The sequence below is a fragment of the Antrostomus carolinensis genome, unplaced genomic scaffold, assembly GCF_000700745.2.
Source record: "Antrostomus carolinensis isolate BGI_N321 unplaced genomic scaffold, ASM70074v2 scaffold14990, whole genome shotgun sequence".
Lineage (NCBI taxonomy): Eukaryota > Metazoa > Chordata > Aves > Caprimulgiformes > Caprimulgidae > Antrostomus > Antrostomus carolinensis.
The window spans coordinates 1-12,200 of NW_010287816.1; the positions used below are offsets into that span (position 1 = coordinate 1).

General features: G+C 39.7%; 1 protein-coding gene across 1 annotated transcript; it reads right to left on the bottom strand.

The window, feature by feature from the left end:
• Positions 1-3,289: 3,289 nt before the first annotated feature.
• Positions 3,290-11,960, bottom strand: SETD4 (SET domain containing 4). The gene is made up of 10 exons (XM_010164374.1): positions 11,891-11,960; positions 11,326-11,421; positions 10,335-10,372; positions 8,854-8,942; positions 7,771-8,200; positions 6,797-6,971; positions 6,126-6,207; positions 5,682-5,762; positions 4,537-4,660; positions 3,290-3,626 (listed from the first exon to the last, which is right to left on the bottom strand). Exons 1-10 carry the CDS (start codon positions 11,958-11,960, stop codon positions 3,492-3,494), a joined length of 1,320 nt encoding a protein of 439 aa, XP_010162676.1. The 3' UTR covers positions 3,290-3,491.
• Positions 11,961-12,200: the final 240 nt, after the last annotated feature.

A 12,200-nucleotide genomic window follows, 5' to 3' on the forward strand; every position in this document is an offset into this window, starting at 1 on the left:
GTCAACCGCACCACACACCTTGGTGTCGTCGTCCTTATCTTCTTTAACTATGGTATCATCTTGTTATAAAATTATAAAATGAGAAACACATCTGCTCTTAGAAAAGTAAAAAGTTTTTATTAAAAGCAAGTAAGAGGTCAAGCAGTTCAACTGTAATCATCAAAACTGCAAGACATATTCAAAGCAAGGTTTCCTCCAGCCCAGTACCCTGTTTCCCAGTGTGCACCAACACCTTAAAACAGCAAGCACAGCTCAAGCATATACAATACTTATCATCAATAACGTCCCAACCTTCAAGTATTTTGCAGCCAAGGGACTACATCAAACCAAAGTTGTTTGGCTGGTAATTGTCTTCCATGTATACGTGCTCTGCACCCAGGTCAACTTTTTTATCTATATTCCTTATTAACCTCAGCAGATTTGTTACCACGCTGTTTTGAATCTGACTTCTTCAAACTTCCTTTGAAACTCTGAATTACACAGGGGTGTGCACTGTGAATGCTCAGTCACCACCCACCCTCCTTATGTCACCCATGACTTCTATAGACCCTTTTGCAGACCTAATCAAAATGAACGGGCAACAGTCACAGGGTCAGGGTCTCAGCTCCGCTATCTCTGCTGTAGCCAGGTTCAGCGGTACAGAAGGACCCTTAGCAAGCTGATAAGAATTGCCCTCAGTAAGATTAGTAGAGATTGCACTCCAAAACCAGACAATCATCTCATCCTAGGAGGTACTTCCTAGAATGGGAAGGCCATAGTATAAAATATGGTGCCAATTGACTTTCAGGGGTTAAAACCACAGTTTAGGCAAATACCAAATTAAGTTGACCCAAAGGATGTAATAAATGCACTTTTAGCTCCAGAAAACACTTCAGTTCCTCTCCCAACTTGTTTACCCTGCCCTCTGCTGTGAAAAAACAGCAAACTTGCAAATTTGCAAACTGTCTGCAAACTTGCACTCTCAGCAAGTTTGCAGACAATACCAAGCTGAGTGGTGTAGTTGATATGCCTGAGGGACCAGATGCCATCCAGAGGGACCTGGACAAGGTCAAGAAGTGAGCCTGTGAGAACCTCAGGAGTTTCAACAAGGCCAAGTGTTAAGTCCTGCACCTAAGTCAGGACAATCCCTGGTATCAATAGTCTTGGGGATGAAAAAATTGAGACTAGGCCTACGGAGAAGGACTTGGGGGTACTGGTGGATGAAAAAGCTGGACATGAGTAGGCAATGCACGCTCACAGCCCAGAAGGCCAACCGTATCCTGGGCTGCATCAAAAGAAGCATGGCCAGCAGGTCGAGGGAGGTGATTCTGCCCCTCTACTCCACTCTTGTGAGACCCCACCTGGAGTACTGCGTCCAGCTCTGGAGTCTTCAGCACAAGAAAGACACAGACCCACTGGAGCAGGTCCAGAGGAGGGCCACAAAAATGATCAGAGGGATGGAACACCTCTCCTATGAAGAAAGGCTGAGAGAGTTGGGATTGTTCAGCGTGGAGAAGGATCCAGGGAGACCTTATTGTGGCCTTTCCATACCTAAAGGGGGCCTATAAGAAAGATGAGGACAAACTTTTTAGCAGGGCCTGTAGCAATAGGACAAGGGGAAATGGTTTTAAACTAAAAGAGGGTAGATTCAGACTAGAGATAAGGAAGAAATTTTTTAAAATGTGGGTAGTAAAACACTGGCACAGGTTGCCTAGAGAGCTGGGAGAAGCCCCATCCCTGGAGATATTCAAGGTCAAGCTGGACAGGGCTCTGAGCAACCTGGTCTGGTTGAAGATGTCCCTGCTTACTGTATGGGGATTGGACTAGATGACCTTGAAAGGTCTCTTCCAACCCAAACCATTCTATGATTCTATGAAATGTAAAGTAACCACACACTGTCAGAATCTCTACATGAACAATACAGAATGCCTGAGAGTACAAGAGAGTCCCAGTGCATTAAACAAGGCAGAAAATAGCTTATTTTAAGAATTTCCTAATCCTAGGAAGAGATTATGAAGATGGCACATCAAAACCAAAACCAAAACCAAACAAAAAGTTTTGTTTCTGGAAACAGAGTAACAGCAAACAGTTACACTTTACAGTTCCCCCAGTTTTTGAACTTAAACCAACATATCCTTCTAGAAGGAAATGCTCTTCTCAGAGCTCCAAGTATCAAGATATTTCCTGTACCAAATAGAGCAAAACAGAAGAAAGAAGGGAAAACCCCTGGAATCCTCAGATCCAAGCAAGTTTACACAATAACTTTCTTGTTCACAAGGTACCAAAAAAAGTCTGGAAGTGCATTTGAGCTTGAATACTTAACAGTTTTGACTCATTGCTTTTTTTTTCTTTAAATTGTATCACCAGCCAGAATGCCTTTATTGCTGTAAATAATTTCATTTATTGCAAAAATAGAGAAGTCTTGTAGAAAATGAAGCAATATATTTACAAAAATAAACAGCCTTTAAAAACACAGTTCTTAAAAAATGCTAACAAATAGTAATGAAAAATTCTGTGAAATGTGATTCCCCAAAAAATGGAAAATAATCACAACACAATCAAAATTCTAAATGAAGTTCATACAGCTTAAATAAGGGTCCTTCCCTGAAATGCCCTTTGAAGAAGTCTCTCTTTTCTCTAAACTACATATAGAACAAATACTGAAAGGCAACTCATGAGAATACCCCCTTGTAGACAGGACAGGAACGTTTCTCAGTGTGATCACCAGAACCAAACGGAAACAGAACAAATTGCCTGGGTGGTCTCCCAAACAAGAAACAGAGTTCAAAGTGATAGATCCTTTCAGTTCTCATTCCCAGCAGGAGGAGTCAGAACAGGAGCTAGTGAGTCTGGAGGGAGCTTTGAGAGTAAAGAAGGATATTCACACTTCCTTACGTTCAAGAAATACTTGGGCTGAAACTGTGAAGGGAATGACTTGGAGTTGGTCACAACAGAATTGATCTATGATCTAGTCTGCATCTATCGTCCAGCAAAGAACAGGCACTAATGAAGTGCCAAGTCTTGGGGACGTGTACAGATCTGAGGGAAAAAGTAAAGGATCCATACAGGGTGAATATAAGTGGCTCTGTCCTCTTCCTCTCTGTCAAGTGGCAGAGCTCAAATACACGCTGAGGAGCACCTGCTTGACCCTACGATCCATGCTTTAGCGACACAGGGAGCTGTAAAGTCTAGGACTGCTAGAGCCCACCGTCCTGGGGCTGCTCAAATTACCCTAGAAGCTGTTTTGCTCACAGCAGCCATGATTTGGATGAGATGTGATGAAAGCCACCTTCTCTCCTTCTACCATTTGGGCTAACCTTTCATGTTACTGAAGAAGGTCAGCAAAGAACTAAGCAAGACTCTGGGTCCTATGTGACCCTGTGAACAAACCCAGTCATATTCTGATGACTTTTTACATTATTCTTTCCTGCTCAGGTCCATCAAAATATTTCAGCAGGGCACATCCATGGCAAATGAGATAAAATCAGCCACAGCTATCAGCTCCAGATGAGTCAAGCTGTTGCCATATTCAAGCTGCAAAGAATCTCAGCTGATTTTTGTAGTATCTTCAGATCTTCCAAGCGCAGTGCTTCTACCAAAGCCAGGTGGTTTTTGAGGTTCTCTTTGTTCCTTTTCAACTGGGAAATCTGAAGTTTAAACAAATGAGATGAAATTACTAAAAATTCATATAATTTAATACAGGACATGAACATAAATCTCTTGAAAGTTCATCTGTGGTAGAGATTTCATTAACTATGTCAAAATAGTAGGTTTTTTTAATCTTCCACAAGAGAAACTGTAATAGTAAAAGAAAAAGAAAGGTAAACAAAAGGGAAAAAAAAGGAAAAAAACGATCACGTGGATAGGAAGCAGATTGAAAACAAGGAGAGTAAGGGAAGGGAAATGTTTATCTGATATCAGGCTCCTTAAGTCCATACTATCCTCAAGATGTTGCTCAAGACCAGATTCACCTCATACTCTGTGCACGTATGTGTTTCTTTTTCAAAAGTGTGGATTTAATACTCCTTTTCCATGATAGCTATCCAACCTGACATTAAGTACCCATGTAGTTTGCCAAAATTCAGATAGAAAGGAGAGATTGTTTTTCTAAGAGCACAGACCTCCCTCACAGAAGACTGGCTGACATGGGTAGTTCACTGGCTTGACTGGCTTTAATGACACAACACTCACTTTCATTAACAAGGCACTTGGGGCAGGTCTGCAACCTCTTATGTGCCCACTTCATACCAGCCTGCATTTTCTTTTAAGAGGTAACCTCAACAAACACTGTTGATACTGTAGGCACAGAAAGGTTGAACATTTTTCACTTGTTTACAGGGCTTTGTAAAAGCTTTGTTACATGGTTCCTTCCTTTGCTGCAGCCACAAATTCTGCTGAGCAATTCAGTGCTCAGTCACCCTGGAAACAAATCCTACACCACCCCAGTGTAGTCAATTCCCTCCCTCACTCTGTTCTCAGCTGAGAAAATTACACTGCTGTACATTTATGCTAGGAGAGAAAGGAATCTTGGCTACCTTGTTCTTGCAGTCCAATTACCTGGAGAAGGACATGCTGTGTCTCCTCTATTAAAAAATGACATATTTTTGCTGTTATATTCAAAGTCTGTTGTTCATTTCTGGCTGAAATTACATCACCAAGCAGCGTTCTCCTCCAGCAAGTACTAGAACAAAAAAGTTTGAACAATACACAATCATTTGCTGTATTCCCCAACTGAATGATAAACATATGGTTATGCTAAGAATAACATCATTGGTATAAGGCAAGTAGGGTCAGCATATATGAAAAAGGCACGCAGCATTCAGATATGAGACTGATAAGGCCAGCAAAAGAGAAGAGAGATTTAATGGTCCAGAGCACTTCCAGTCCTCTACCCCCACCCTTTCAGTCAAAGCCACAGTCCACACTTAGACCAATGCTTCTGGTCTTTACTGCTCTGCCATGCTGCCACCAGCTTCAGCAGCACCAGTGAAGAGTAAAACCTATTTACTCAGAACTTATTAGTGTGGCTTCTGCTAAACTTCACCTCGCATACTGACATATTTCATGGGCTTGGAAACAGTACCACAGGGATTGATTTTTAGTTCTTGTAATCAACTTATTCCACTCAGCAACGAATCTTCAAGGAATTAACAGCTTCAAACAACAGAAATTTTGATTTATTTATTTACTATTACAAGCAAAGCCGAGGTAACCTATATTAATGCTGCTTGAGGCAAATTTGCCATTTAGAACAAATGATCAAAATTGCTCTGGCAGTCACCGGAGATTAATTTCAGCGACTTATTTGGCCCTGGAACTTCAGAAGCAGGCGGTGGAACACATGCTTTAAATAAATCAAGCAAAGTCAACAGCTTTTAAAAGTCTCATCAAACCGGCAGGAAAAAGGCCTGGAGTCTGAACCTTAAAGTAATATCTGGTTCTCAAAATAGAAAGGGAAAACAATGGGGTGTGTCTACTGTTTAATACAAGAAAGCAAAAGACCAAAGCAGCAAATATGCAATGACTTTACATTACATAGTGTTCTCTGCCTTTCTTCTTTAAATTCTCACCTGGAGTCAAAGAGATAGACATAGGAGATCCAAAACAACTGTCCCAGTACCTTACACACAGCCAGCAAAGGGGAAATAAAGGAAAATGGCACATGCACGTTGGCTAAATATTAAAAAAGTACTGAAACTTACAATTCATCTGCTCCAAGGCTTAACAACTTGAGGGCTGTGAGGAGTCTCCAAGATGGCCCATCCCATCCAAAGGTCAGGTTTCTAAAAAGTCAGAAGTGATGAGATGCAGAAAGTAGAGGTGATGTTTTACAGCATGATAGCTTTCTTCCTGACAAGCGTCAACAAGGGAAGATCTGGTCTTTGGAACTAGAGGACTCCTTGACTCCCTTACTCTGCTGCTATCTACAGCTAGGAGACACCCTGGACCTTGAAACCTATCTCAAGCTCTGATATTGGTGTTTAACACTTCTACATTCTCTCACAAACAGCAAGCAAATTAGTTTGTTAAAAAAAAAATATATATATATATTATTTTATGCTGGATTTTGATACTAGAAGGAAAATTTGACTCCCAGAAAATTGAAAAGAAAGCTAACAGGGGAAAAAAAAACTCCCAATACCTACTCTAAGAAATCATGATCCTTTAGAATGGAAAGTTTTGCATTTCTCTGCTTGTCCAGTGGTGGAAAATATCGGAGGAGAATATCTGCATAAAACCAAATTTTAGATATTTAAATAAATGGTGTGTAGAAGAAACCACAATCATCCATTCCGAAATTACATTTCAACCATATTTTTCAAGTACTTACAGAACAAAGACTAAAACCTGCTACATTTTGGTTAACTTTAACATAGTCAAAAATGTACTTCTTAAAAGCTATCGGCAATCTCCAGGACGGTATCCTTATAATGGAAATTCCGACTCAAGCTGGAGTTACGAACTACTCTCAGCAACTTCAGTTTGTGAGGATCAGCACTTAAATCCTGAAGTCAATGGTACATTCTAATTTTAAAACTCCAATCCTTAAATTCTATGCAGTTCAAAACGGCATCAAACTCTATTCTATTTCTTGGAAATACATAGAAATATTTTGATGGTACTAAGAAAAAAACCATAATGCCTTAATAAGCACTGTGCATACTGTGCACTGTGTGTACATATATATATATGCAAGTGCATGAACTTCTTCACTATCCTTTAGTTATTCCTTTTTACCATCATCTCCTGTTGAAGACAGACAGCATTGTACTCTACTATTGTACTTTTCAATGTCAAGACAATCTATAAATCCAACCTGATGAGACATAAACACTGCTGTGAGGGTTACCAATGGCAACAAATCCATATTCTAGTAGCAGTCGCTGATTATCATGAGGCCCATAGCAGATAAACACTTCTTCGTATTTCTTGCACTGTGAATTTGTCCAAATTTCATAGCTTCTTGTCTGCTCATTAAATGCAGCCTTTACCTTTGAGAAGTTAAAAATAAAAGGTTTTACTCTTGGTAGTAAGACAGGATGAAAAAGGAATTAGACCTGGAATATTAAAACCCAAGAGTATTGAACACTTCTCTAACACTGGAACAAAACAGATAGTGTTACAGATGTCTCATAAGGCAACCCTTTGGACAATTCCAAAACAGGATAACTCTATAAGCACTAGTATAAAGAAGAACATCAAAACCTTAGTCCACAGGATGTGGCACCCACCCTGTAGACTTATTACAGAGGCCCCAAATCTGCAAATAAAGGTGGCTTCTTGCAGAGTTGGCCACTTCTGAGTTATGTGCCAACATAGAGCTGGAATAGTCCCTGACATAAAGTGGAACTGCTCTATACGCTTCCCTAAGGCTGCCCAGAAACTTCAGACAGAGGTGAAGTAATACAGGGACCACGTAACTGGAGATCTGTCTCAGGAGCTGAGCCTTTCAGGAGAGCAGAGCAGCGTTATATTTACAAGTGGGTCTTCCCAATAGCTACCTCAGAGACAAGTCTCACCCACCCACTGTGGGCTCTCACTGTACTTTTGCCTTGTTACATAAACCAAAACATTTGAAGCATCTTTATTCAACTGCCTTAGGATGAATAATAAGCTACAGGGTATATATTAGAACCATGAGTACTCAGCCTGCTCATGTCCTCAATGGACAATGAATCCCCTATGAGATCTCACTGACCTCCAGACACTCCTAATCCCTCACATAAATGCATCCTGTATTGAGATAGTGCATTCACAAAGAAATTAAGTCATCTGTTTTTAGTTTCTTACCTGAACATTTGGACTGTGGTTTAGCAAATCTAAATATGGTGCCAATGCATAAACATCTGGCTCAAGAGAAAAACATTCCCTCTGTGAATGTTTCATGTATATTGTCCTGGTATTAATAGTGCACCAAGCCCACTCTAGAGCATTGTAGTTAAAAATAGTTTCTGTGTTCTCAGCAAACAAAGGTTGCAGGGAAGAGAAAAAAGCCTTGGAAGACACGTACAACTCATGGACTGTCGTTCTCTGCTCCTGAGCTTGCTTTCTTAATGGTTCAGGAAGAAGGCTTACTACATCATGCTCCAAACAAACAGGACAAGTGTATGTCTTGGGTAAAACATCAAGATACGGCTTCCACAGAGACTTCTCACCAGCATGCTTCTCTGCTATTAAAAATGTGCACAGTGCTATCAAAGGAGATACAGGAGGCTTCCATCTATTAGAAAATAAAATAAAAATACCAACACAGCAGATACACAGAGGTGAGACAGGAAATGGATGCAGCAGTATTTTATCTCTCTTCTAGTTCTTTAAATGTTATAAATAGTTTCTATTTTAAACTTCTTTGTAGTTCATCTCCAAGTCCTTTTGATGATTTCAAAGGGGCTATAAATGCTGGTTTGTAGTGACAACTTCAGGCAGGGTTGGGTTTTTTTGTGAGGGGGTGGGGTTTTTTTAGGATACATAACAAGTATTCAGCGTCCAGCATAGGTCTTTGCTCTGAATTTTCTAAAAGGCCATGTTCATGTGACCGCTTTGCAACCCCATTTTATCCTCCTTCTCCTATTGAAGCATATTCACAAATTCCCAAGAAACCATTCATAACTGGCATTTAGGTCCAAGCCGGCTCTAGAGACAGGCCAAGTTCAAGCCTTTACCATCCCTTCAACTCTGCGTAGCTACAAGGGAATGCTCTGTGTCCAAACCTTATTTATCTGAGCATTCCACATGCATGAAAGTCAACAAGAAAAACTCATACAAGTTAGGGCATGCAGTTTCAAGCCCTACCACCACTTAAGATGATTAATCTACTAATGAGCAATAGACAGTAAAGGCCAGCTTGCCGATAAAGTGTCACTTTTTACTTACTTCATAATGTATTCTCCCAGGCAGCTACTAAGGACAGTGTCTGTGGTGAGTAAGCATTTCTCAGGCAATGAAATAATCAGATCCCCTGCCTTTGAGGGAGGAAAAAAAAAACATCTCACACAAACAATAGTAAAGGTCAAGTGTAAATTACTCATCTGCTACACAATTTCTAAACAGAGAGGCATTCCCCAGAGAACATCAACAACAAGACGCAAAGAGATATGATGTTGAACTTGATGGAAACTGGTATGGTTTTAAGACAGTCACAGTCCAAAGAAGGAGGACGACTGCAGTCAGTAGGAACCATCACCTGCAGAAAGTTAGCTGTTCACAGAAAGTTTGGTGCCTGGCCACCCACTTTCTTTGTACTGAGATAATATTTTAGATTAGATCTCACTAATATCTGAACTTCTATCAACACAGCAGTATGGGGTAGGAATATTTTAGGTCATGTCTTGCCTGACCTTGTTTGCCAAGTTGCTGTGTATGTAAATTAGCCTTCATGCCTGGCTTGAGCCATGTGTCCATGTCTGCAGGGAGAGAACATGAATCAAGTCAATACTCTCTCCTTTCCACACATTTCCTCTGAGTTTCCCTGTCTTACTCAAACCCAGTTGAGTTTACCTCTCACTTCACTTACTGCAGACTCCCAGCACTGTCAATAACCTGAGCTTCTGGCTTCAACTGCTGGCTCTAACCCTGAGCCAGCATGAGAACATACACTGTTCTTACACATGACTTCTCCACTGCATCTTATTCCTACCTCTTGCTATACTCTCTATTTTGCAAAACATTCTTGGTCTGATTCCCTATTATTTGATATGCTGTTCTCATACCAGTTAAGAAACTTCTTCAACAAGCATATTTTCTGAGAGGCACTTTTCAGTCAGTTCAGTCTTTCTGTGCCAAATCTAATCTAAAGCCAAATGCTGCTTAAAACCCCATCCCTTTCCTTCTTCCCCCTCCCTGATATGCCCTTCCTCCCTTTGTACCAGCACTGGTCTGACCAAGGAGGGAGATTCCAAGGAGCAAAGTTATCAAAGCTATTTTTTTTTTTTTTAAAGACAGTTTTGTTATTTTAGCTTCCTGATGCATCTTATCACATGAGTGGGGAAGACTGCTATATCCAGTGCAAAGGAAGCTGTGGGAGGCAGAAGCTAAGGGAGAAGGCATATGAGAGGCAAGGGGCCTGCTACTTCTGGTTTCAGCTGGCCACTGATTGCCTTAAACTGAAACATGAGACTACATACTAAATCTCTGTAAATGAGTACAGGGATGTCTTCATCCAACAGTCCTCAGGGTACACAGGACATCATCTTACAGATGTGCCAATACTGTAAATGCTGGTATTAGGACAGAAATTACCTTCACAACAGGGACTGTGAAGACCTTGTCTAGAATTTTGAGCTTTGCTTGTTGCAAAAGTCATTACATCTCAAAAGAACCTGAGGAGCTCTTGCATTAGAATCATCATTACTAACCTGAAGAGCTTTTGTTGTCATCAGTCCTCTTCCTGTATCTGAAGTAGAAACAAAGAGGATGCTGAAATACATGTATTTATGTAAAATACAGGAGACTATGATAAACTGCAATAAATTAACAGGCCAGCAAGGAAAAGGCCTAAAAGAACATACATTACATTACCTCTTACAAATCATCAAAGCCAATTGTGTATTGTTCCAGACATATACCTCATTTCTTTGTTCTCTGATTCTCTTTTCAGGACTCTATGAAAGCCCTTCCCCTGCATCTCCTGCAACACATGCTGTCTAGTTCTAGCAATTACTCAGTTTCTTTTTCCAAATTTTTTCTTTATATACATACTTCATCACCGGCTGCTGTTCTTGGGTTCAGAGTTTTAATTAAACTTTACAATTTCTATTCACAACATTTTTCTCTGATTTGTATTATTCTCTCTCTTGAATATCGCAAAAGGTTTTGAAACATAATCTATTGAAAGAGAAAAAACACAAGTATATATCTTTACTGTACATAGTAGTAAGTGAATCCCAGCTGTAAAATAATTTATTTGTATCACTGGATCTGCTGAATTTGTATGGGGAAAAAAAAAGATGAAGAAATTATAACAAGGTTAAGTTCCGATAACAGAAACTCTTAAAGAGATTATTACTTTCTTCTTTAAAACTGTGCTACTAACACTTAAAGTCTCAATTTCTACAAGGAATTCAGCATAGGTGTGCATGTTTTGCAGCATACCAAAGTATTCTCATACAGGAGTTTTACATGAGACCATTTTTATATAAGAAACAGCTTACATTACTTCAGGCCTCCATATCTATTTGTTTATGTTAAATGACATTCATATGCATCTGTCAGAAGCCCTTAAAATACTAATGGTAACTGGCTTTTTTCCTGATGCCAGCTAGGTGTGTGATTCAAGATTAAAGCAGGAATCTAACATATTTAGAAGAATCAGAAATTTATATTACCAATAAATAATTCAAGCATTACCCCAGAACTCTGCTGGCCTTAAATTACTGTCTTCAAATCCTCTGTCATTCAGCCACTTCTTAAGTTTAATGTATTCCAGCTTGTGACTGCAGTTGACTAAATATAAAAAAGAAGGGAAGGGATTAATACTATAAAATAGCACTCTATTGGAAAATAAAGGAAATTTTATTTAAAATTTTAATTTGAAAAATTGTACTGTATAGTCAGAAAAACTGTATTTTGGACATTTCAGTATAACATAATGGAATAGCAAGAAAGGCTCCCCTTGCACTAGCTTACAACGTTCTGGGCATCTGGGCACTGTAGGAGTTACTCACCATATTCATGGATCGAGGAATTTAAGAATAATGTAGTACTTGCCATTAGCCCGAAAAGAGGGCTCACAATATTCACCATGCTCTACTTGGGACTGTAAACTAATGCTGGAATATTTGCATAGAAAAAGCTAACATTTATGAATGTTATTTTCAAAGCACCAAGGTGTTTGACAAATATACACCATCAAATGACACCTTGACAAACAACTGGTTATTTTACTACCTAGCAGGACCTTCAGGGACAGTACCTCCATCCATAAAACACTGCAAGTGTTTTCTTCTTCTCTTTCGACCTGTCCGGCCTCTGCTTTTCTTCATATTAAGAAAGAGATTTTGACTTATTTTGATAACCTGAATTTAAAAAAAAAAAAAAAAAAAAAGTTACTTAAAAATATTTAAAGTCCCTTTCAAATACTGCATGTTTCTTTTACCTCGGTAAGAGAAATCTGGCAGCGCCTGTTTAAATAAGCTGCCTCTTCAAAGTTTAGAAAGTGTACCACAAGCAAACCCCTATCCGAGGGTGGTGACAGGGGAGCGGGGAAACCTGTATCAGCCTGT